Source organism: Camelina sativa, chromosome 8, assembly GCF_030686135.1.
Source record: "Camelina sativa cultivar CO46 ecotype springtype chromosome 8, ASM3068613v1".
Lineage (NCBI taxonomy): Eukaryota > Viridiplantae > Streptophyta > Magnoliopsida > Brassicales > Brassicaceae > Camelina > Camelina sativa.
The window spans coordinates 20,746,464-20,772,811 of NC_141887.1; the positions used below are offsets into that span (position 1 = coordinate 20,746,464).

At 35.7% G+C, this 26,348-nt stretch overlaps 2 protein-coding genes, 2 long non-coding RNA genes and 1 pseudogene across 5 annotated transcripts; 3 read left to right on the plus strand and 2 right to left on the minus strand.

Moving 5' to 3' along the window:
* Positions 1 to 36: 36 nt before the first annotated feature.
* LOC104707403 (uncharacterized) lies at positions 37 to 1,563 on the minus strand. Its single transcript, XR_015564448.1, has 3 exons — positions 1,422 to 1,563; positions 976 to 1,201; positions 37 to 648 (listed from the first exon to the last, which is right to left on the minus strand). It is a non-coding gene; the product is annotated as an uncharacterized LOC104707403 (long non-coding RNA).
* Positions 1,564 to 5,718: 4,155 nt separating this feature from the next.
* On the plus strand, positions 5,719 to 6,387 carry LOC147940246 (uncharacterized). The gene is made up of 2 exons (XM_087461220.1): positions 5,719 to 5,871; positions 5,917 to 6,387. Exons 1-2 carry the CDS (start codon positions 5,719 to 5,721, stop codon positions 6,385 to 6,387), a joined length of 624 nt encoding a protein of 207 aa, XP_087317346.1.
* A 5,884-nt stretch (positions 6,388 to 12,271) lies between these two features.
* Positions 12,272 to 17,384, plus strand: LOC104707402 (putative cyclic nucleotide-gated ion channel 20, chloroplastic; annotated as a pseudogene). The gene is made up of 11 exons (XR_015563929.1): positions 12,272 to 13,801; positions 13,892 to 14,071; positions 14,176 to 14,361; positions 14,462 to 14,561; positions 15,218 to 15,469; positions 15,567 to 15,818; positions 15,949 to 16,094; positions 16,220 to 16,297; positions 16,383 to 16,512; positions 16,691 to 16,925; positions 17,051 to 17,384. The product of XR_015563929.1 is annotated as a putative cyclic nucleotide-gated ion channel 20, chloroplastic (transcript).
* Positions 17,385 to 17,461: 77 nt separating this feature from the next.
* LOC147940247 (uncharacterized) lies at positions 17,462 to 17,708 on the plus strand. The gene is made up of 2 exons (XR_015563930.1): positions 17,462 to 17,567; positions 17,672 to 17,708. It is a non-coding gene; the product is annotated as an uncharacterized LOC147940247 (long non-coding RNA).
* Positions 17,709 to 17,751: 43 nt separating this feature from the next.
* On the minus strand, positions 17,752 to 18,844 carry LOC104707405 (methyl-CpG-binding domain-containing protein 1-like). The gene is made up of 2 exons (XM_010423751.3): positions 18,711 to 18,844; positions 17,752 to 18,373 (listed from the first exon to the last, which is right to left on the minus strand). The coding sequence occupies exons 1-2, from the start codon at positions 18,753 to 18,755 to the stop codon at positions 17,894 to 17,896; spliced, it is 525 nt and encodes a 174-aa protein (XP_010422053.1). The 5' UTR covers positions 18,756 to 18,844; the 3' UTR covers positions 17,752 to 17,893.
* Between the last annotated feature and the right edge of the window lie 7,504 nt (positions 18,845 to 26,348).

Below are 26,348 nucleotides of genomic sequence, written 5' to 3' on the forward strand. Positions count from 1 at the left end.
TGTAAGAGTGATTCATGTAGGTATGACATAATGAAAAGAGGAGAAATGTCATCTTTCACAAGAAATATAAAGATCCAGCCAGAGTCAGAGAGAGGTTTAAAAAGCATATCAAATTAAGAAATCCAAAGGCTAATCAAGTTTGGAGACTCGAAAAAGCTTGGTAGCTCAAATTACTCATGTTCCTTGGATGGCTTGGAGATCCTCTTACGTTTACCACCCGGTACAGTTTCTTCCATTACTACTGGGGCTGTGAAAGTGAAATCTTTAAGCGGAGTATCCTTGAAATCCGGATTTGCATTGATGAAGGCTGCAAGTTCATTAGGAGTCCTCATCCTCTTCCCTGTCGGAGTGACGTAGTACACATCCACTCTCGAGTTGTCCTTCCTCAAAACTATCTCCCTTTCAAACCCTGTTGGTGTCTTTGTCACGCCAGGCTTGTCCATGACCCATATTGTAGTAGTCATATTCTAGCTCTCCAACATCAAGACATGACACAGCTTCAATCTTCTCGCACACGAACTCTTCTTCTTTTACTCTCATTCTAATCTCCTCAAAATCTTCCCGAGTATGAATTTTCCTCCATTTGAAGCACCTTGCACACTGAACAGCGTACGTATCTATCAACCCCTCATGATTACCAGATCTTGTCTGCACAAGTAATTTTGAACATCAGTCAAAAAGGGCATTTGTGAAACTAATCCAACATTAATGTTGATTACATATAATTAACTTAATCAATCAGCCAAGATATCCAAAAAAAAAGTTTAATACCTTTTAAGTCTACATCAAATGATTCACTAATAAGGTCTTAATCCACCTACCCTAGTATATATTTCACAAGATTTTTATATTGGAAATGGAATTGCTTGAAACTACATTAGACGAGGAACATATTTTTAGAACACTGAATTCCACAAGTGGTGACAGAGGAAAAAACAACGAGTAATGTGTAGTAGAGTAGTGTGGTTACTTTACCTTGGTAGTGGTTGATTGATTGGGTCTTCCTGCTCGTCGTCCATTCTCACTTCTTTAGTTTTTTCGATGAAGCATATGGATATGAGATTGAAGGTGGCTTGATGATGGATGATAATAGCCAGCCACACACTTGCTTTGATTTTTTTTTTGTTTAACAATAACAGGTTGTGTCGTTACAATATGACAGACCACTCCACGCTTAACACGTTCGTTAACCGCAAATGGGCTGAAAACAGTATAAACAATATAATAAATGGGCTGAAAATTGTATAAACAATATAATAAATAGGCTGAGAATAGTATAAACGATATAATAAATGGACTGTGGCTCATGCCAATGATATTTATTAGACAAGGAACATATTTTTAGAAATCTGCAATCCACAAGTGGTGACAGATAAAAAGACCACCAAGAAATGTGTAGCAGAGTAGTGTGGTTACTTTACGTTAGTAGTGGTTGATTAATTGGGTCTCCCTCATCGTCAATTCTCACTTCTTTAGTTTTTTCGATGAAGCATACTTCTTTAGTTTAAGCATATAGATATGAGATTGAAGGTGGCTTGATGATGGATGATAACAGCCAGCCACACACTTGATTTGGGATTTTTCCGTTTAACAATAACAGGTTGTATCGTTACAGTGTGACAGATCACTCTGCTCAACACATTTGTTAGTCATAAATGGGCTGAAAGTAGTATAAAAGATATAATAAATGGGCTGTGACTCATCCCAATGATATTTATTAGAGAATTTAACACTTATAGACACATCTAATAGCACATACACAACATTTTGTGTAATGACCCATACACTTTCTAGCTAAATACCAAGCACCCTCCTATTTAATTCCATCTTACTTTGTACTCTAAATATATAATACTAAAATAATTTTGACATCTCTTCTCTCTCACCTCTCTCATTGTGTCCAAATTGTAATGTCTCATCAAACACAAATTTATATAGATTCATTACATACATAGTTTTTTGGTTTTTACATGAATACATTGTTTTTTGGTTGTAATGGTCACTTAGAAAAATAGACAAATGATGGATCACATATTTATTTTGATGATGTCTCACCTTAAAACTATTTTCAAACAGTTTCTTTACTTCTAATTTAGTTTTGTTGGTGTGTGTGGGTGAGACTTTAGTGTAACAAGAGCCATGTTTAAAAGGCCGGGTAAACAAAATGTCTCGGTGAATACTAAAATATGATAAACAATCACTTTATATAAGTCTCACAAATGTATGGCTTAACTAAAGACATTGACCATATAAATCTATGTTCTCACTATTTGGTGGATATGCTTAGATGTTTATTAAAATGTTTGGAAAAAAATATTATTTTTAGGTTAAAATAATGATAAATAAGTTTATTTGTTCAAGTTTAAAAGACACATAACCGATTAGTCTTACCGATTATCCAGATCAACGGTCATGATCAATGTTGTTTTAATCTTACGGTTAACATCATCAAGCTGTACTCAAGTAGAAAGCCTAATAAAACTCGGTTCTTTTATTCTACCTTTTGATTTTCGAAAAAAGCAAAACTTTTCTGATTATCTACATCAACTCATAATCAGAAAAGTTTTAAGTCTACATCAATTGATTTACTAATAAACATTAAATAAGGCATACATCAACTGATTCACTAATAAACATTAAATAAGTTATACATCAACTTATTCACTAATACACATTGAATAAGATCTTAATCCACCTGCCCAAGTGTGAGTAATATTTAGGTTCATTCCTAGGGGTCTTATAAAATAAGAAAATAAAATTTGTAACATTATTATAAAATTAGAAACTTAAACCGCTCTTTTATAAACCCAAACCGATATATAATTTTTTTTAAATTGTAAAATATAAATTCTAACCATCTTATTTGTAAACCCAAACCGATATATCATTTTGTTCTAATTGTAAAATCTAAACCCTAACTATCTCATTTGTAAACCCAAACCGATATATAAGGTTGTTCTAATTGTAAAATATAAAGCCTAACCATCTCATTTGTAAACCCAAAACAACATATAATTTCGTTCTAATTGTAAAATCTAAACCCTAATAATCTCATTTGTAAACCCAAACCGACATATAATTTTGTTCTAATTGTAAAATCTAAACCCTAACCACCTCATTTGTAAATCTAAACCGACATATACTTTCGTTTTAATTATAAAATCTAAACCTTAATTCTTATTTATAAACCCAAACCGATATATAAACTCGTTTAATTGTAAAATCTAAACCAAGCCAATATTTAACTTTCTTTAAATAAAAGTATACAAAATTTGTTTCCTTATTTTGTTCTAATTGTAAAATCTAAACCCTAACCATCTCAAGGCCGATTGGTTGAAAGGAGAGGGGGTGAATACAGGGGTGAACCTAAGTATATTTCCCCAAGTATATAGTTCACAAGACACATCCAGAAAAAAAAAATTATACCTTTTTAGAACACTGAAATCCACAAGTGGTGACAGATAAAAATACCACTGAGTAATGTATAGTAGAGCAGCATAGTTACTTTACTTTGGTTGTGGTTGATTGATTGGGTCTCCCCTGCTCGTCGTCCATTCTCACTTCTTTAATTTTTTTGATGAAGCATATAGATATAAGATTGAAGGTGGCTTGATGATGGATGATAACAGCCAGTCACACATTTGCTTTGGGTTTTTTATTTGTTTAACAATAACATGTTGTATCGTTACAGTGTGACAAACCATTCTACACTAAACACGTCTGCTATCCGTAGGAGATGAAGAAGATAAAATAGAGCAAATAAGAGGAGCACACACAAGCATTTGTTCACTCGGTACACAGTATTAACAAAGTGATACATCCAGTTAGGATCTTTTGATCCACATCCAAACACTATGAAGAAGAAAGTGGGTTATTATAAGTTGATACAAGTGAACATCTAAAACTCTTCCTTAGCTTAAGACTCACGCTCTGTGTCTCATCTTATTGCTACTAAAGAAACTACCCAAAACTATTACTTTACAGTTTCTCTTCAAATAAAACCCTAATGAAGAGATGGAGGAGCTGAGAATGAATTTTAGGATTTTTTCAGGAGGAAATCAAACATCTAACTTTTCTAATAAACTGTCTTTGGTAACTTTGTTCTTGTTTACGTACTGATCTGTTAGCTAGTTCTATCAGTACTTCACCTAATTAAGACTTGTGTTCTGTTGCCAAAGGACAGTGTTGCTCCCTTAATATTGATTGCGGTTGGACAAACAAACCCAACTTCTTTGTGAGCAGACACAAGTAGACAAAATATCCTTTCCATGCCAGCTGCAACTTCTTTGTCGTCCACGAAGCATCCAAGTTCTTATCTTCACAAGGTTTTCTTATTCACACATTTATATTTATTTACAATAATTCACTTACTTGACTTGGGCTACGAAGACGAAGACGAATGACGACTTGGTCAACGTCTCCTTTCTCTATTTATTCTTACAAAAACTCTCAAACTTTTAAGAAAAAGAAAATATTGCACCTACACCTACTTTTTCCAAAACTATTCACCATTACACCAACTTTCTATTAATTATATACTTTTCTTTAGTAAAATTACATTTTATCCCTTCTAACTAAACTAACCTCTTCTTTCTTTACTTTAATACTTTATACCATTATCATTTCACCTCTTTCCAATATATTTTTATTTTTACACATAATTCTTTTTTTAAAACATAAGGTATAAAAGAAAAAGAAAACTTAGAACAAAAAAGCTGCTATCTTTTATTTTTTGAACATCAATTTGCTATCTTCTTCTTCTTCTCATTTCTCTCCATCAAAAGAAACTCCTCTCTCTCTCTCCCTCTCTCTCTCCCCATTCAACGCATCAAACACTCAAGATTTTGATTTTAAGTTTTCAATCCATCATCGGTTGAAAAACCTCACCGTCACCGTCTTCTTCGTCAGACTCTCGTACTCCTCTCCTTTCATCAACATCAAGACCAATTTGAAAACATAAATTACATTAGCAAGGGAGAAAACCGATACGTGAGTGTTTTTCAAGTATTCATGAGTGTTTGATTTTAATTTTAGAAGTTACTTATAACTATGTTTGTGGTCAAGTCTAAGTGGACATATTATTATGGATACAAACTTGTAGATGCAGTTGGCGCAGCAGAGTGTTGTTTCGAACGAAGACCTGCTGGGTCACAAGACTCTGTATCTGAGAACAGACAAGTGGAGTTTGGCAAGGAAGCACGGCTGACGTGGGAAGTCCGGTTTGGATGGAATAAGAAGATAAAGCAGAATCGGGAGAGAAGATATCTGGAGAATATCATTTGCGATGGTTAAGGAAAGTGAGATTGTGGCAAACAAGAAATTGCCTTACTTGAAGATTTGAAGATCTTTTTAGGGTTTTTAGGGTGATCAAGTTTAAAAGATCTAGGGCAGTGTGTGGTAGGTTTTTTCTCTGACACTGGAAAAACCTTTTGCAAGAGATTGTAACTTCAAGGCTGATCAAAGAAAGCTAAGAAGGTGAGTGTTGGATAATTCTCTTAGATCTATACTGGTGAGAGTTTAGATAGAGAAGAGAAGTGTGCTTAGATTTATTCTTGTAACCGATTAAGAGTTTAATAAGAATAAATAGTAAAAGCGTTTGCTTGGCGTTTTCCAAGCAGAAGATTGTGGTGTTATTCCTCTATTACAATCGGTATCAGAGCGGACACCTGATAAAAGCTTGCTTGTCTTTTCAATAGGTGAGATCTTGAGACAAGAGGTATGGAGAAACCACAAGCTTTTGTTGAGATACCGAAAGTTCTGAAACTTGATCCAAAGCATTATGGGCATTGGAAGGTGTTGGTTCAACAGGCTATTCAAGGTATCGACATGGAGGCCTGGTTTGCTGTTGAAGATGGCTGGACTGAACCAATTGTGAAAAATGACAAGGGTGAATCGATGCTTAAACCTTGAAAGCAGTGGACTGCAAAAGAAAAGGCTGAGGCGAAGCACAACTCTCAAGCCCTGTCGGTGATTTTCAACTCCCTGCCACTGGATCCGTTCAATAGTGTCCAGGGTTGTGTGGCTGCAAAAGAAGCTTGGGATATCCTCCAAGTAACCTTTGAAGGAACTAGCAATGTAAAAGCAACACGCCTGGACAATCTGGCCTCAGATTTCGAGAATTTTTCCATGGAAGAAGGTGAGACCATTGCGAGTTACAACAGTCGGTTGAGTGCTATCGCACAGGAAGCTGTTATCATGGGAAAACGTTACAAGGACAAGAAGCTGGTAAATAAATTTCTTAGGAGCATTCCAGACAAGTTTCAACCACATCGATCTACCATTGATGTTTCCTTGAACTCAGATGAGTTGAAGTTCAGTCAAGTTGGTGGGATGATGCAGTCGTTTGAGATGCAGCTGAAGAAAAAGGAACAACGCACTGAACGATAATTTGCTCTAAAGGCTGTTGAAACGCCGAAGAATGCTGAGACACAAGATACTGCAGATGAAAAAAAAGTTGGGTTGCTTGTTAGGAAATTTTTCAAGAAGATGGAGCGTGGTCAGTACAAAGGATCCCCATCTACAGTCAGAAGTGATTTAGAAAGGGACTTTAAGAGGGGTGATAGGCAAGAGCGCCAATGTCTGGAGTGTGAAGGATACAGACATCTCAAGGCAGAATGCCCTACCTACAAGCGCAGAGGGCAGATGCAGTGCTATGGATGCAAAGGGTATGGGCACACCAAGGCCGAATGTCCTACTAAAGAGAGTAAATCCAAATCGTTTGTCGTCTTGAGTGATAATGACTCTGATGATAACGAGCAAGATGGTGAAGTTCTCAATAACTATATGGCTCTGCTGGGATTCATTGAGGAAGATGAGGTGGTGGAGTAGGAAATGAAGGATCAATCAACTGTTGTGTCAGACTCTGAAGATGATGAGGTGGATCTACCCGCTGAGGAACAGGTTACTCTGATAATTTCAAGTCTGGTTCAGAAAACTCAGGAGTATGATGTGCTGCTGGCTGAAAAGACAGATCTGCTGGCAAGGTTCAACTCGCTGTCTTCAGATCTTGAGGAGGAAAGAGCTAAGTCTCAGGGACTTGAAAAGCAACTGGAAGAGCAGCTTAAAAACATCAGGATGCTGAGCAAAGGAACAAAGGATCTTGACACCATTTTGAGTGGTGAGAGGATTGGTAATACTAAGTGGGTACTTGGGTATCAAGGTAATGATGCTTCAACATCCACAAAGATTGTCAAGGGTCTTAACACAAATAACAAAGAAGCTATATCCATCCAACCAAAGACACAAGCAGCAATACCAGTTAAAACCAACGTTCACCAAGCAAGAAATGTGCATTCTTAAAGGAGGATACGGGCTTCTTACCGAGCAACTTTTAGAGTTATGCATGTGACTCAGTCATTTGATCCATATGGGTTGGCTGCAAATCACTACTCAACACATCAGGCGTTTGGACTGGCTTATCAAGTTTCACGAAGTCGGAGAAACGGGTGTTGGTACTGTGGAAACCTAACTCATTTTAAAGCACAGTGCTATGAGTACAACAATCGAGTGTCAAGGACCACTCAACAAGTGAGTTATCCTAGAGATATGCAACCAATCAACAAGCCACTGTTTGACAAGAGGAGTGGTATGTACTGTAATGTAGCACAAGCTGAGGGTAAGTTTGGTTCTCACCAAAAGAAATGGAACTTTGATAGTGGCTGTTCTAGACACATGACTGGAGCTCATACCAACCTGTCAGAATTTGAGAATGTGTCTACTGGTCGGGTTACTTTCGGTGATGGAGCAAAAGGAGAAATCAAAGGCAAAGGTGTTACTGGCGGAAGTGCACAACCTAGTCTGAGAGATGTCTTTTTAGTTGATGGGTTAAAGGCAAACCTCATCAGTGTCAGTCAGTTGTGTGATGAAGGCTAGGATATTACCTTCACTAAACGAGATTGCAAAGAGGATCTGTGAAGCTCGAAGGCAAGCGGTCAGGTAATAACTGTTATATGTGGAAATCAACAAATCATTGCTTTCATGCATCCACTGTGTCCAACACTGAGTTGTGGCACCAGAAGCTGGGTCATTTGAACATACGCACCAAGCATAAACTCGCGCATCAAGATATTGTTCAAGGAATACCTAAGCTCCAGTCTGATCAACACTTTGTGTGTGAACCATGCAACAAAGGAAAACAAGTAAAAGTGTCACACAAGGCAGTTCCTAATGTGCGCACTGAGCGTATTTTGGAACTGGTGCACATGGATCTTATGGGTCCAATTCGAGTCAATAGCCTCTCGGGTAAACGATTCATTTTTGTTCTGGTCGATGACTTCTCTCGCTACACATGGGTGCGTTTTCTTAGGGAAAAATCAGACACACTAGAATGCTTTCGCATCTTGGCTCTTCAAATTAAAGGCGAGAAGTGGGCTATCAAGGCAATACCCAGTGATCGCGGTTGTGAGTTTCAGAATAAGCAGTTTAATCAGTTCTGCACTGCTCAGGGGATTATGCATCAATTCCCAGCACCCAGGACACCAGAACAAAATGACTTAGTTGAACGGAAGAACAGAACCCTGCAGGAGATGGCAAGAGCGATGCTTCATGGGAATCAAGTTCCTCAACAGTTCTGGGATGAGGCTGTTAATACTGCATATTACATTATCAACCGAGTCTATGTTCGACCAGGAACCTCCAAGACACCCTATGAATTGTGGAAGGGTCGCACTCCATCAGTCAGCTATTTCCATGTTTTTGGATGTGTATGCTACATCTTAAATGACACAGATCAGCTAGGAAAATTTGATTCAAAGAGCGATGATGGGGTGTTTCTGGGTTATTCTGGCAATAATACTGCTTTCCCTGTATACAACAAGCGTATGCATTCTGTTCAGGAAACTGTCAATGTGGTGTTTGATGATATTTCTCTTCAGCGAGTTTCGCTCATACCAATCCCATACCCAGATGACTCGGTAACTGATGCTCCTGAATCATCTTCTAGTATTCTCGAGTCACCAGCCTCCACAACACCTTCCCGTGTTCCTTCTGAGGTGTGTCCTCTTCCGGATGTCTCTCAGGTGCATCAGAATCACTCCTCTAATGATGTTATTGGCGAGATTCAGGGGGGAAGAGTTACCAGGGGAAAACAGATTAACTTTCTCCATCTGGCTGGGAAGAAACAGCGATCAATCATTAAGAAAGTGCCTCAAGACTCTGAAGTTGTACAGTTTGCATGTTTTGTTTCCTCTGTTGAGCAAAAGAATCACAAAGAAGCACTGGCCGATGAATTTTGGATAGCTGCTATGCAAGATGAGCTTGAACAGTTTGCTCGCAGTGACGTATGGGAGCTCACAAGCAGACTGGTGGATGTTAATGTGGTAGGAACCAAATGGATTTTCAAGAACAAGAGTGATGAGAATGATTTATTGTGAGAAATAAAGCTCGCCTTGTTGCTCAGGGTTACTCACAAGTAGAAGGAATCGCCTTTGATGAAACCTTCGCACCAGTGGCAAGATTGGAATCCATTCGTTTCCTATTTGGCATGGCATGTGCATTAAATTTCACATTGCATCAGATGGATGTCAAGAATGCATTTCTTAATGGGATTCTTCACGAGGAGGTCTATGTTGAGCAACCTAAAGGGTTTGAAGATCCACAGTATGCGCAGCATGTATACAAACTGAAGAAAGCTCTGTATGGACTCAAACAAGCACCTAGAGCCTGGTATGAGAGGTTGACAACGTTTCTTATGGAGCAAGGCTATGTTCGCAGAAATGTGGACAAGACTCTGTTCGTTCTTAGTCTTGACAAGGGCCTGATGTTTGTGCAGATCTATGTTGATGACATTGTCTTTGGATCAACTTGCCAGCAACTCGTCACTCAGTTTGTCCAAAATATGACTGATGAGTTTGTCAGCTGATGGCATATTTGTGTCTCAAAGCACATATGCGAGGGGTCTGATAACTCAATTTGGTCTTACAACCAGTAAGGAGGCCAAGATACCTATGGGGTGAATGACAAGCTCTCAAAGGATGAAGCAGGAGAAGACGTAGACAAGAAGCTGTATCGAGGAATGATTGGTAGCCTTCTGTATCTGACAGCAAGCAGCCCTGACATGTGCTTAGCGGTTGGTGTATGTGCTAGATATCAAGCCAAACCTAAGAAGTCACATCTCTTGGCTGTAAAGAAGATCATCAATTATATCAAAGGCACAATCGAACTCGGTATCTATTATACCTAGGACACAACCACCAGTCTAACAGGCTACTGTGATGCTGATTGGGCTGGTTCTGTGGATGATCGCAGAAGCACAAGTGGTGGATGCTTCTTCATGGGAAACAATCTCATATCCTGGCACAGCAAGAAGCAAAACAGTGTGTCTCTGTCAACAGCAGAAGCGGAGTACATAGCCTTGGGGAGCTGTTGCACACAGCTAATATGGATGAAGCAGATGACTGCTGACTATGGTATTGTTTCTAACTCTATCTTGATTCACTGTGACAATCAAAGTGCAATAAACATCTCGAAAAACCCGGTTCAACATTCTTGAACTAAACACATAGATATCATACATCACTTCACTAGGGATTTGGTTGAGGGGAAACTGATTGAGATTGATCATGTCCGTACTGAATTTCAATTGGCTGATTTGTTTACTAAACCCTTGGAATTTACCATATTCACTAATCTGCGTAAGTCCATTGGGATCTGTGAAATCTAATTCTTTGTTGAGTTTGTGCTGTCTTGGTTGTTAGGAACATGCATCAAATCAGGCCATAAAAATCCTAGGATATATAAGAGGTTAGTAGTTGTCTTGTACTTAAAGCCTGGGTGGAAAATAGCTGCATGTCATGATGGTCTATGTCCCTATAAAACGTTGTCGTGGCATTAGGAGGTCAAAGAGCTGAGGAGAGACAAAGCCTTGTGTGATTTTCAGAGGTTAAGCTGACGCTGGTGATTGATTAAGCCAAGTGTTATCACTGGATGTCATGATTTTCGAAGCACAATAAGATGGCAGTCCCAAGCCCAAACACTGTGAAACATCAAAGCAAAAAAAAAAAAAAAAAAAATCTTGCTTCTTGATCTCTCCAAAGAATTTCCAGCTGCCTATGCATGTTTGGTTGACATTGAAAGGACTGAAGGCATGACAGTGTGAAAGTCTAGCCACCATTGTCGACTGGTGATCTTTGACAATCCAAAAGGTTGTGGTAGTATTTGAGGTGTGTGCCGATACAAGTCATTGGCATGAGTTCACTGGGTGAGGTTTCTAGGTATGTTCCATGTGTTTAAAATTAAAATATCATGGTTTGATCTCTTTCTGGGTTCCTCAACAATTCTCTGTGAAGTTTGAAGTTTCTGAATGATAGGATACATTAACTTGCATGATTGTTGTTTTTTCTTCTTCGGAAGGTTTTTGCTGCACTAAGTGTTTGTTTGAGTGGTTACAGCACCAAATATTTCAATACTGCTTCGTCGACTTGATTTGCAAGGCTCTGAGGTTGTCAGCTGAGATTCTGCCGTATGCAACGGTTGCAGGTTCGTAAGTTTGTTGACTCATCTACTTGTTATCTATCTTCATTGGGTGTTTTTGACTCATGTTTGCCAAACAAGTTGGGGGAGATGTGACGGGGATTCTAGTGGATGATTCCAGTGGATGACCGGTTCTGTTATGGGGGAGTTATGTTGCTAACTGTGTGGGGGAGCAATTTCTCTTCTTTGTCTTGTGTTTTCTGTGTGGTTTTTGCTCATGTCAGGTTTTTTGAAAATCGGGTGCTTCTTTGTCAACCTGAGTCAAAAAGGGGGAGATTGTAGATGCAGTTGGCGCATCAGAGTGTTGTTTCGAACGAGGACCTGCTGGGTCACAGGACTCCGTATCTGAGAACAGACAAGTGAAGTTTGACAAGGAAGCACGGCTGACGTGGCAAGTTCGGTTTGGATGGAATAAGAAGATAAAGCAGAATCGGGAGAGAAGATATCTGGAGAATATCGTTTGCGATGGTTAAAGAAAGTGAGATTGTGGCAAACAAGAAATTGCCTTACTTGAAGATTTGAAGATCTTATTAGGGTTTTTAGGGTGATCGAATATAAAAGATATGGGGCAGTGTGTGGTAGGTTTTTTCTCTAACACTGGAAAAACCTTTTGCGTGAGATTGTAACTTCAAGGCTGATCAAAGAAAGCTAAGAAGGTGAGTGTTGGATAATTCTCTTAGATCTATACTGGTGAGAGTTTAGATAGAGAAGAGAAGTGTGCTTAGATTTATTCTTGTAACCGATTAAGAGTTTAATAAGAATAAATAGTAAAAGCATTTGCTTGGCGTTTTCCAAGCAGAAGATTGTGGTGTTATTCCTCTATACCTTTACAAAACTATCATTAACCAATTGATTAGAACAAAGATGTTCATAGTTACAAACTATCATTAGCGGTATCCATTGCTTATCATCCACATGGCTTTTGTAGATCGGTATCCATTGCTAATAATCCACATGGTCAGATCCATAGCTACCGTTCAACCATTGAAACTCTCGTTTGATTCTAATGTGTTTATGCTTGTTCCATGGTCCTTTTTGTTTGTAGAACAAGTCTATCATTCCAAAGGCTGAGATGTGGGGAAGATTTTTTCTTGAGAATTAGTGTCAAACAAGGACAGTTTGGATGCAAAAAGAAATTCATAAGATAGCTCTATTACTCATAAGATCTTAAGACACAAGACTCGGACAGTAATGCAAAACTTTAATGAACATATGGACTTGGTGTTATGGATATACAGAATGAAATTCCTTAGATCACGACAAACTCTGGAACCACCACCAACAATAACCTTGTTCTTTCAGATTTCTCCAAATCAAATATTTTTGATACTCAATTCAACTTCGACGAGAATCAAAGCGGAGGAGGTTTCCGGAGTCGAAGTGGCGGAGATACTTACCGGAGCGAAGGCGATTCGTTTTTGGGTTCTACATGGATACCCGAATCAGCTTAAGGTGTTCGTGTTTGGTTAGGGTCTTTTGACTCGGCCATAGAAGCTGCAAGAGGTTATGACAAAGCTTCTTTTAAACTACGAGGAAGTAACAGAGGATGAAAGCCACCTGAGCAGCCATAAAGCTGTGAAGAGGGAAGAAGTTCAAGCTCAGGCTGATGCTTGTCCATTAACACCGTCAAGTTGGATGGGGTTTTGGGACGGAGCACACAGTACAGAGATGGGAATATTCTCTGTGCCTCCTTTATCTCCTTATCCATCTCTTGGATACTCTTCACTAGTGGTTACATAAACTTCCGAGGATTAAATCTGGAAAATTCCAACATTAGGTGACTTTAACAACTTTAAATCGTGTTAAAAGCTTCTAAGATTAGCTGATTGTAAAAAACACAATGCTTTGCTATATTCATTGATTCTTCTTATAGAAAGAGAAAACAAGCAACGAAGGAGGGAGAAAAAAAAATAAGAAAAAGAAAGAGAGGACATTATCGTTCTGGAGTGCAGGGCAATTTTGCCAATAAATAAAGTATAGTATGAGTAGAAATTAGGTGTAAGTGAAAAAAGATGTAGGAAAAGTAGATCTAATTGCTAATCTCTCTAAAAAAATGGCTTAAGCTATTAAAACTCTCAAACTATTTATCCTTCATCCAACTTCCCTCCGTCTCAGATTCTTTTGTTTCTTTCTTCTTGAACCCTTAAAAAAAATGGCTTCGGCCAACGAAAAAGATGATATTCCCATGCTTCCAATTTCAGACTCATCGTCTCGTACCAGAGCTCGTAGCGTTTCCATCTCAACCCCTACTTCCTCCTTTGACAACTCAACTGTGGTTTTAGGCTACACGGGTCCTCTTCGAACTCATCAGAGACATCTTCCTTTAGTTCAAGTAAGTGGTCCTTCGTATACCTCTTCTCGCAACCCTGAACCTCTCTTTCTTCCTCATCCTTCTACTACTTCTTCTGGTGTCTCTTCTCAGGTTGAGAGATATCCTTCTGACGTTCTCGAACATAAAAACTCCTCAGACAATGAAAAAGTTTCGAAACACGCGAAATTAGGAATGTGCGATGACCCTTACTGTACCACTTGCCCTTCTAATTACAACCGTAAGGCAGCTCAAACTCTACATGCCAGTGATTCTCCCGATTGTGATTCCACGGTAAAGTTTTTGATTTTTTGTATACTTCACATGCATTAACAAAAAAATAGCTTCAGGCTCAAGTAATGTTTACTAAAACAGAGTCTTTTTTGTTTTCTTGCTAGGTCCGTAACACTCCTGGTGCTAAAGCTTGGGCTAGGCGATTTCCTTCCTTTGTTAATGGATACTTAACTGTAATCGTGAATCCTCATAACAAAAATGTTAAAAGATGGAGCAAATTTTTTGCCCTTTCATGCTTGGTAGCTATTTTTATAGATCCTCTCTTCTTCTTCCTTGTAAAAGTGGACGTGGTATGTTTTTGCCTTGAGAGATGATCTCTCTCTCTTATCGTTTGCTTCTCCTATGTTGTTATCTTTCCTTTTTGACCATATCTACCTTTTCTTATTGTAGATACAAAGATGCGTTGGGATTGAATGGCCGATAACAAACGCGTTTGTAGCTGTCAGAAGTGTAACAGATTTTATATTTTTTTATGAACATTCTACTTCAGGTATATATTTCGTTGGCTTACATTTCTCCAGCTGTTGGCTTTAATGCTCTCACTTCTTCCATTTCCATATCTATAAAATAATAAAATTATCTTCCTCCAAGTTGAACAAGTATAATTTTTTTGAAATCTGTATGTAAGTATCGTAAATTAACAATCATATAAATTTACATATATATATATATATATATTATGTATAATTTTCAAAAATTAAATTTTATCTTTAAGTTCATCTCTATAAAACAATTGTTATGTTGTATTTTAAACTATAATGTTATAAAATATGATAATTGATATGAAGTGACCTTAGTTCAATGACTAATAGTAAATTCAATTGTAGAAGGATCATCACACCAAGAGATTCGGCTAATGGGTTAGCCTGTTGTGACCTAATGGTTGACAAAAAAAAATGAAAATTGATATTTTGATAGACTATTGAGATTATTATTCATAAATTCTAAGCTTTTTATGTCATGTGTATAAGTGAATTTATCTATCATATTTGTTCATTACGTTCGAGGAAAGTTTTTCCTTGATTTGTTCATAGTGATGCCACTTCCACAGGTATCATAATGAATGTTACTGGTGGTTTTAAGTAATGGTTATTATTTGAAGATTGTTCATTTACACCTCCCTATTTCTTCTTCCTTTGTTTACAGATAATGATATTATGTATAATACCAAAGTACTTGGTGGGCTCAGTCAAGAATAACCATGTGAAACTCCTTTTACGAGCTGCAGCTCTTTTCCAATACATTCCAAAGTTATGTAGACTTCTACCATTTGTTGCTGGACAATCACCAACCGGGTTCATATTTGAGTCAACTTGGGCTACTTTTGTAATTAATCTTCTCACCTTCATGCTTGCTGGACATTTTGTTGGCTCTTGCTGGTACCTTTTTGGTCTGCAGGTATATATATAAGTCAGATTGTTTTTTAAGATTCTCTTTAAATATTATATCTATCAAGTGAAATAAAGATTTGTTCTCGTTGTTTTGCTCTTTTCAGAGTGTTAAGAGATGCATGCAGGGTGTTATTTTGAATATTTCTGAGGTCGAAGAACCTAAATTTCTTATTGATTGTGATCATAGAAGTATTGTATCGGAGTCACAACGAGCTATCTGGAGAGAAAGTCGTAATTTCGATGCTTGTTTCCAAGATGATGGTTTTCCTTATGGAATCTATTCAAAAGCAGCCAAGCTTACCTATCATTCTAGTATCCTCACAAGATACACCTACTCTCTCTTCTGGGGTTTTCAGGTAATTAGATTTTTTTTTTCTGGAGTAAGCTAAAAACAAACAAGAAATCAATTAGTATTTTACATTGATTGACATATTTAAAACTCTTGATTAATGTCATTTTTATTATTATTATTAATCATTCTCAAAGCAAATCAGCACCCTTGCTGGTAACCAAGTCCCAAGCTACTATCTACCGGAGGTCCTTTTTACTATGGGTATCATCGGATTAGGACTATTGCTTTTCGCACTTCTTATTGGTAATATGCAAAATTTTCTTCAAGCTCTTGGTAAAAGGTAGACAATTAAATATTCCATATTTACGTCACTGTACATAAGTTGATATTTCATTATTTCAAGACATAATTGCATGGTTGGTCTTCTAAGTATATACTCTGGTGATTTTGACTTGTCCATCTAAGGAATTTGGAAATGACACTAAGACAGCGTGATGTGGAGCAATGGATGAGCCATAGACGGTTGCCAGATGGTATAAGAAAGTATGTGGACTATATCCCTTTGATATTGAACTGTAGTGTCACTAGCTATAAAACTAAGTGAATAGAGTTTGTTCAACATTTTCAGGAGGGTGCGAGAAGCTGAGCAGTTCAACTGGGCTGCTACTAGAGGCGTTAACGAAGAACTGCTCTTTGAGAATTTGCCTGATGACCTTCAAAAAGATATAAGACGATACCTCTTCCAATTTCTCGAGAAGGTAAACATCAGACCCCAATTCTGTACGTAGTGTTTCAAAGAGCTAGCTACTTCTACAATTTAACTGTATATATAGAGACTGCTGCTAAAACCAAAGTAATATATAGTTATGATATCACAGACTAACCAAGCTGAAAGTGGCCGAGGTAGATTTATTAAAATGTTAATGGGGTTTGCAGGTGAAAATATTTTCTTCACTGGATGAATCAATCATAGATGCTATCCATGAGAGGCTGAAACTGAGGACATACATAAAGAATAGCACAGTGTTACGCAAAAAAGGTCCAGTTAAGAAAATGGTATTCATAGTGAGAGGTGAGATGCAGAGCATCAATGAGGACGGTTCTGTTATGCAATTGTCGGAAGGCGACGTTTGTGGTAAAGAACTCCTCACCTTGTGCACCAAACGCTCCGGTACATATATCCCCTAATTTTGAACCTATTACATGTTCATAAATCTCAAAGTTTTTGGTTATAAACTTAAAGAATTATAAAAACTCAGATGACGACACTTAATATGTTTTGATGCATACCTTCAGGTGGGACGACGATAAAGATGCCACCAAAGGGATTGGTAATTAGCAAAAGAGTTGTTAAGTGTATCACAAACGTGGAGGCGTTTTGGTTGAGTGTAGCAGATATTGAAGATCTTGCGAGCTTGTTCTCGAGATTCCCAAGGAGCCATAGAGACCAAAGAGCCATAAGGAACGATTCTGTCTATTGGAGGCTACGCCAGATTCAAGTGGCTAGGAGAAACCGAAGGAGACAGCTTCAGAGAGGATACACTGCTTAGTCTAGCTAGTTACAGCCTTGGATTTTTGTATAATAAAATAAGATGCTTCACTTGAATTCAAAAATTATTTTTCGTAAAAATGTGAATTAATGTCGTAAACCATCTCCAATGGGTAAAATGTGAACTAATGTAAGACCATCTCCAATTGTCAAATGTGGTATATGGCAGGGAGAAAGTACAGGCAAGTCTCCATAAATATTTTGAAGAAGTTGCTCTAATTAATGGAGCAAAAGTTTATTGTGAACGATGCTATAAACATTAAGGTATGTAGATTTAGCTAATTATAACACCAAGTTTTGCCGCATGATTATCTCTGCATTGCTTGTCATCGCTTGTTTAATGGAACTTTTGACTTCCTATTCCACAGACACTGGTGGATAATTTGTCCAAGGAGGTGGGTTCACCTGTGATTGTTGTATTGTAAGAGTGATTCATGTAGGTATGACATAATGAAAAGAGGAGAAATGTCATCTATCACAAGAAAAATAAAGGTCCAGCCAGAGTCAGAGAGAGGTTTAAAAAGCATATCAAATTAAGTAGTCCAAAGGCTAATCAAGTTTGGAGACTCGGAAACGCTTGGTAGCTCAAATTAATCATGTTCCTTTGATGGCTTGGAGATCCTCTTACGTTTACCACCCGGTATGGTTTCTTCCATTATTTTTGGGGCTGTGAAAGTGAAATCTTCAAGCCGTGTATCCTTGAACTCCGGATTTGCATCGATGAAAGCTGCAAGTTCATTGCGAGTCCTCATCTTCTTCCCTGTCGGAGTGACGTAGTACACATCCACTCTCGAGTTGTCCTTCCTCAAAACTATCTTCCTTTCGAACCCTGTTGGTGTCTTTGCCACGCCAGGCTTGTCCACGACCCATATTCTAGTGGAGTCATATTCTAGCTCTGCATCATCATGACATGACACACCTTCAATCGTCTGGCACACAAACTCTTCTTCTTTTACTCTCATTCTAATCTCCTCAAAAACTTCCCGAGTATAAATTTTTCTCCATTTGAAGCACCTTCCACACTGTACAGCAAACGTATCTATCAACCCCTCAAGAGTACCAGATCTTGTCTGCACAAGAAATTTTGAATCTCAGTCAAAAAGGGCATTTGTGAAACTAATCCAACATTAATGTTGATTACATATAATTAACTTAATCAATCATCCAAGTTCTGGCACATCCAAAAAAAAATGTTTTATACCTTTTAAGTCTACATCAAATGATTCACTAATAAGGTCTTAATCCACCTACCCAAGTATATAGTTCACAAGATTTTTATTTTTGAAACGGAATTGCTTGAAGCCACATTAGAAGAGGAACATAGTTTTAGGACACTGAAATCCACAAGTGGTGACAGAGAAAAAAAACCACAGAGTAATGTGTAGTAGAGTAGTGTGGTGATTTTACCTTGGTAGTGGTTGATTGATTGGGTCTCCCCTGCTCGTCGTCCATCCTCACTTCTTTAGTTTTTCCGATAAAGCATATAGATATGAGATTGAAGATGGCTTGGTGATGAATGATAATAGCCAGCCACACACTTGCTTTAGGTTTTTTTATTCGTTTAACATTAACAGGTTGTGTCGTTATAGTATAACAGACCACTCTACGCTTAACACGTTTGTTAGCCGCAAATGGGCTGAAAACAGTATAAACGATATAATAAATGGGCTGAAAACAGTATAAACGATATAATAAATAGGCTGAAAGCAGTGTACACGCTGAAAGTAGTATGCACAATATAATAAATGGGCTGAAAATAGTATAAACGGTATAATAAATGGACCGTGGCTCATGCCAATGATATTTATTAGAGAATATATCACTTTTTCACACTTCTACAAAATCTAATAACACATACACAACTTTTTTTGTAATGCCCCAAACACTTTCTTGGTACATGCATAGCTGTTTGGTTCTTACATGAATACATTGTTTTTTTGGTTTTAGCGGTCACCTGGAAAGACAAACGATGGATCTCATATTAAGTTTGATAATGCCTCACCTTAAAACTATTTCCAAACAGTTTATTTACTTCTAATTTAGCTTTGTTTGTCTCTGTGGGTGACGACTTTAATGTAAAAAGAGCGATATTTAAAAGGCCCGTAAACAAAATGTCCACTGGATACTATATTAAAAACAATCACTTTATTTAAGTCTCACAGATGTATGGTTCAACCTAAACACATTGACCAACAAAATCTATCTTGTCACAATTTGCTGGATATGCTTAGATGGTTATTAAAATGTTTGGAAAAAAATAAACTAAATTTTATTTGTTCAAGTTTAAAGACAAAATCGGTTAGCGTTATCGACTATCCAAATCAACAGTCACGATTAATGTAGTTTCAATCTTACGGTGATATTATGAAGCTATACTTACTTGCATTATATCAGAAAACACACAATAAAACTTTTTAAGTCTACATCAACTGATTCACTAATAAACACTGAATAAAGTCTTAATTCACCAACCCAAATATATAGTTTACAAGATTTTTATTTTCGAAACATAATTGCTTGAAACCATATTAAACGAGGAACATTTTTAGAGCACTCAAATCTACAAGTGACAGATAAAAATACCACCGAGTAATGTGTAGTAGAGTAGTATGGTTACTTTACTTTAGTAACGACCGAGTAATGTGTAGTATAGTAGTATGGTTATTTTGCTTTGGTAACCACCGAGTAATGTGTAGTAGAGTAGTGGGGTTACTTTACTTTGGTAGTAGTTGATTGATTCGGTCTACCCTGCTCATCGTCTATTTTCACTTCTTCGGTTTTTTTATGAAGCATATAAATATGAGATCAAAGATAGCTTGATGATGGATGATAACAGCCGGCCACACACTTGCTTTGAGTTTTTTCCGTTTAACAATAACAAGTTGTATCGTTGCAATGTGATAGACTATTCTATGCTTAACACGTTTGTTAACCATAAATAGGTTGAAAACAGTATAAACGATATAATATATGGGCTGTGGCTGATGCCAATAATATCTATTAGAGAATTTAGCACTTAACTCATTTTTACAAAATCAAATACAACATACACAACTTTTTGTGTAATGACCCAAACACTTTCTACCTATATTCCAAACACTTCCTATTTAATTTCATCTTACTTTGTATTATAAATATTCAATATTAAAATAATTAAAAACAATTTTGACATCTCACTCTCTATCGTTGTGCCCAAATTTTAATGCCTCATCAGAAACAAATTTATATGGATTAATTACAAACAGACTAACGATGGATCTCATACTTAATTTGATGATGTCTCACACATGGACCATATAAATATATGTAGTCACAATTTGGTGGATATGTTTACATGTTTGTCAAAATGTTTGGAAAAAAATAAAACAAAATTATGATTAGGTAAAGTATAATAAAATAAAATGTATTTGTTGAAGTTATAACTTATAATTAGATTAGGATCCGCGGTACACCGCGGAGCAAAATTATTTATAACTAAAATATTTAAATTATAAGTTGTATTTGTTGGTTAAATATGTTATAATTATATAATAATTATTAAATAAACCATATAATACCGTAATATAATTTATTTTTTACATAATATTTATTTAATCAATTTAATTAAATATATCTATTCTCTGATACTGACAGTGTTAACAAAATAATGAAATGATGTTTTAGCCGTAAAACACCGAATTAATGATATTTTTTTAATTTATATAAATATCGATAAAAACCGTCCCGCTATATAACCCCGTCCCGAGATATTTTAACTCACACTATATCATCTCAATTTGTAATATTTATTGTGTATCTACGGTATAATATTTATCATATTTAACTTTTTAAAAGTTTTAAATATTTTTCATATTTAACCTCTTTAAAATCTTTAAAATAAATAACCGGAATAAACAAATAAAAGGTTTTAAAGTTTGAATGCCTGATAATCAAGGTTTCTACTCATTTGTATTCAGAATCATTTTGGTCTCTTTTATAGTATGACTCTAAACCATTACCCAATTTTTTAGACGATATGGAATATTGTATCCATATTTTTTATTAATTCATCTATTGAATAATATATGTCCATTTTTAAAATTTTGTATTACAATTTTTATTAACTAAATGTATTATAAAATAATTCAAGATAATTTAAATATTGTTGTGAACACAGAGATTTAGGGAATTGTTCTCTTGTATTATTAATCTATCCCATAGGATATAACATATATATAATGATACAACTTTAGGGTTTAGGGTTTACACTAATGGGTCGATAAAGGGCATCCACATAATACAATATATTTATAACACTCCCCCTTGGATGACCATTATAAAAATATAGTCCCAAATGCGCATGTGAGATGCTGCCTCGTTAAAAATCTTACCAGGAAAATCCAGTGGGAAAAACCATGGTCAAGAGAAAAAGAGTGCAGCGCGCTTTTACTCCCCCTCATGAGTACATCACTTGAAATCTTCGAGATGACCGATCCAATATGATGAAGTAGCTTCTTCAAAGTAGTGGTTGGAAACGCCTTGGTAAATGGTTCCCCAAATCTTCACTTGAACGAATCTGTAGTAAACATGTATCGCCATTCTTCTATTGGTCATAGGTCTCGCAAGTGACTCATCTTTATCATTATCTTTGTTTCTCACAATCTCATCAATGTATTTCAAAAACTTTGAAGATGATAGTCTTTCACCATTGGAATCATAATATTCCTCTTCAGGTGTTTATCTTTCGCGTGTTCTTTTGTTGTCTCATTAAAAACCTTTCATGGAAAAACCCAATGGGATAAAAACCATGATAAGGGAAAAAGAGTACAACCACACTTATGATCATATTTCTCCCCCTGAAAGCATCATCTTCAGGTTATGCATTATGATCATATATATCATCTTTTTATAAACAATGCTTTAGTGTACAAAACTCATATGATCATCATATATTCTTCTGGGTCATTGAACTGCAAGTCATTTGAACCCTTTCATATCGAAGATCTATTTGAACTTTAAGCCCAAAATTCATTTACATACAATCTTCCAAACAATCATCTTATACATAGGAGTTCTTCATAATCTCCTTGTAAAACTTTCTCTTTCAACTCTTCTTCTTATTATGGTACTACAAGACCATTTTTCTATGTAAGATAATGTAAGCATCTTGAGATAACATCTTTCTCATCAGATGTCAAATCTGTAACCTCAAGAAATTTCATGAAATATCTGATCTTACAAAATCTGATTTCTCCATCTTTCAGGAGTAATATTTCATCACTGATTATTTCTCCATATATTCCTAGGTATATGAAATCTCTACCGGAGATCAGATAATATTTTCATCATCAACATATTTGCACTTATTTTTGTACCTTTCTTTTAACAAGAACCACTTGTAAGTGCTGAAGAGACAAGAGACACATATAATTTTTTTCTTTTAACGAGGTTCAGCAAAGACCTATGTCCTCAAACTTTCTTGAAAATACTTCTTGAACACAATTAAAATTAGTGTTCAATCTCGGATTTACACAACCCTAAGATATTCACTTATCTTGTTACCGATTTATTTTCAACCCACTATGAGATCCCTAAGATCAACAACAATGATCTACACACATGATTCTCTCATGCAGATAAACTTTCACCATTTTCTCCTCAAAGGTGTCAAAAGTCTACAAAACGTTTTCTCGAGAACTATAAAATATTGCTTCTAGCAATATAATTACTTTAAGAGATATTTTTGACAGTTTGAAAACCTTATGGATAGACTGAATCAAGTTTTGCTCTTATTTCAAACTCATAAGGGATCTACATAGTTGCTTCCACCATATGAGAGTGCATTTCTCATAATAAATATCAAGTATTTATGAGAATCATTGTACTTCTACACATACTTTATTTCTCATACATATCCCCTTATGTCCCACTCATTTTACACTTTCAAGTGTAAGGACTACAAGTCCAAATATTATCTCGACTTCAACTATTTCATAGTTACTTCTTTCAATGATTAACCAATCATTCTATGTATACACTTTTCAATAAAAAAAATTCTATTGACCGTGGTTTATGATCCTCGATTTTCATCAATAACATCATCAACTGCAACACTGCATGCAAACATATTAGGACGTCGATTTGCTTATTGGTTCCTTTTCATTCTAGACATGACTCAACTTGTTGAGATTTCTTTTCATTATGATTCTCAGGTACCTGAATCTCTTTCTCACTCATGTCTACATCTCTTCTAGACATTTTCCATAACTCTTTGCTTCCTCGGTGCCATATTAATTTATGCTCATTTTTCTTTTCCGAGAATGCTTATATTTGGAACCATAAGTCTATCACATTTCATGTGATCATTAGACTTACTAGCAGTTGATCTTATCCTTCTAGGGTATATGTGACTTTGTCACTTAAGGTCAGAAAATGGCTCTTGCATGCTTTTAGCATCTTTGCAAACTTTGCCAATAAATTATCTTTTTAATTTCTAGCGCACATTTCTTAGTACGAGGATCAAAATAACTTCTTCCAATATATTTATTTACCAGCTGCTTATTTTCTCCCCTTCTTGTTGGAAAGACTAACTCACTAAAACAGTCTTTGCATCTCGAGCCTCAAATTTTCGAGATATTCAATCTTTAAAAGAGATTCATATCCAACATATTTCCAACATTCTTTCAAATTCTATCTTATATAACTGTGGTGGAGAACCCAGAATGTATAACACATTTAGATGGAAGATATCTGGTTTCTGACTCAAACCAATTGTAATGAGGGAGTACTCATGATTATTCGTTGGCATGATGCGAATTACTTGACATATAGAATCATTTATGTCAATTACTTGGCATGGTTTCACCACCATTATCAATTAACCAAATACTCTCGCAAACACCATGTTGCAAGTTACTAACAAACATATATAGTGGATGATCAATCCACAATATCGCTTTGTATACATACGATAAAATTGACATTATCCAAATTCATGGGGTCGGTGAAAACCATATAATCGGCTTGCTTTGTAAAGCAGCACACATAATAAATCACAAAGAAAACTCTTTAGGTTCTCTAATAAATCTTTTCAGAAATTTCTGATTATTTTTTCGCATCACTACTGAACCGGAATGGCTTAACCGGTCATGCCAAACAATGAGATTTTCACAAAGCATTTTGTCTTCTAGACATGTAATCTCCAAAATACTTTTATTGCCTTGGATAATACTTATGATTACAAAGTATTTTCTTCGCATATTGTCTCAACATGATTACTTTTCAAATCCTCAATATTTGCTTTTTCATATGAGTGATTAAACTCATTTTGGGTGTGAACATAATCTTATATTTGTTCCATCACCTCTGTATGTGGGATTCATATATTCTCCCCCTCGAGATGATGACATGACTATGAATCTCGATTTGAATTCCGCTTTGTAATCAATAACATTCTCAAATTGGGTAATATATTATATTTTAGACCCTTTTAACTTTGAGACTAATTGGGAGATTATAACACATAATTATCAAATTATGTTCCCATAGGCAATAGTATATATACTCTTCTTCAAGAGCCTTTCAATACTTTTTCTACTACTTCTTATTATTGTAGTACAATAGTGGAAATTGTCTCACAGTAACTTTCTTATCATTGATGTGGCATTTTCATTTTTCTTTGCATAAAGTCATATTCAGTTCAATGAATAGACCAAGCCAATAGGATGTGATTTACATCAACATCTCATAATTTTATACAGTCACAAAAAATAAGATTATAATATTTTTAGAAAAATATTTTTCACTATATTGTGTCTTACATGACAACAATATTTTGAGACAAATAGAATATATTTTCTCTAATATATTTCCAACAATGATATAATCTTCTATTATAATCTTGGCTATAAGTGGAATTAAGTTGTATGTATATATTCATTATAGACTTTTAGTTATTTACTTTCTTTAGATTATTCAAAAAAATAAGTAAAATTTTTTTATGCTCATATACTTGGACTTAAACCTCCTCATAGAAGTGATGCCAAGAAAACATGATCAATAATCATTAGTTAGTAATTTGTTACTAAATTTTCAACGTATTCACCAAAGAAAGTTGGAGACATGATTTAAAATATTTCATAATGATATTATATCTAATTTTAATTAGATTTAAATTTGTGATTAAACAAATAAAGTAAATCACAAACATTATAAACAATTATATAAATGAGTGCTAAATAAATATTAAACATCATTTCTATATATATATATATATTGCTTAATTTATTTATATATATATATATATTGTTAAACATATTTTTCATTAAAGAATTTTCTTATAAAATTTAAAACGTTTTACCAAAAATATAATTATATTATTATAATTATTTCTTAATAATAAATTATATATATTTTAGCAGCACATATATTTATATATTATAAAGTATATGTGCCAGTTTGGACGAATCAATCAAACATCAAACTCAACATATAATAGTTCATGTTCGATCATTGAAGTAATAAACAATATAGTTTAGTTTTCCAATTTAAAATAAAGTCGATTGACCATGCAACCGATTATAAAGCATGGTATTGTATGACTTTATTAAATTCGAGATCAACAATCATGAAACATAGAATTGATACCTTATAATGTATTTCACACCGATCAAATAAAGTATGGCACGACTGTTTCAATCATCTTAATCTTTTCTTTTTTTTTTTTTTTTTTTTTTTTTTTTTTTTAAATTTGTCCATGAATTCATGTTTGGGGTAAGACATACCTCGATGATTAGGAAACAGAGGGATCAAAAAGTAGTACGTGCCTACGTGGTAACGGAGACGGTGTAGCATGATCAAAAACAGACACGACACCTAGGCCTGTCCATAAAAACCGTATCCGAATATCCAATCCGAAACTCGACCCGAAAAACTGGGTTCGGATTAGTTATAGGTTTGCCTATAAAACCCTATTGGGTTCTATTTTCTAATATCCGTGGGTTCGGGTTAGGGTCGAGTAATACCCGATACCTGTTTGGGTACCTATTAAACCCGAACATATAAACA

Bases quoted from the DNA above. Each gene is read 5' to 3' on its own strand.
- LOC147940246 (XM_087461220.1), top strand. From the start codon at position 5,719: ATGGAGAAACCACAAGCTTTTGTTGAGATACCGAAAGTTCTGAAACTT. The intron at 5,872-5,916 runs GTGAAAAATGAC...CCTTGAAAGCAG, and splicing joins ATGGCTGGACTGAACCAATT to TGGACTGCAAAAGAAAAGGC.
- LOC104707405 (XM_010423751.3), bottom strand. From the start codon at position 18,755: ATGGACGACGAGCAGGGGAGACCCAATCAATCAACCACTACCAAG. The intron at 18,374-18,710 runs GTAAAATCACCA...TTTCTTGTGCAG, and splicing joins ATCAATCAACCACTACCAAG to ACAAGATCTGGTACTCTTGA.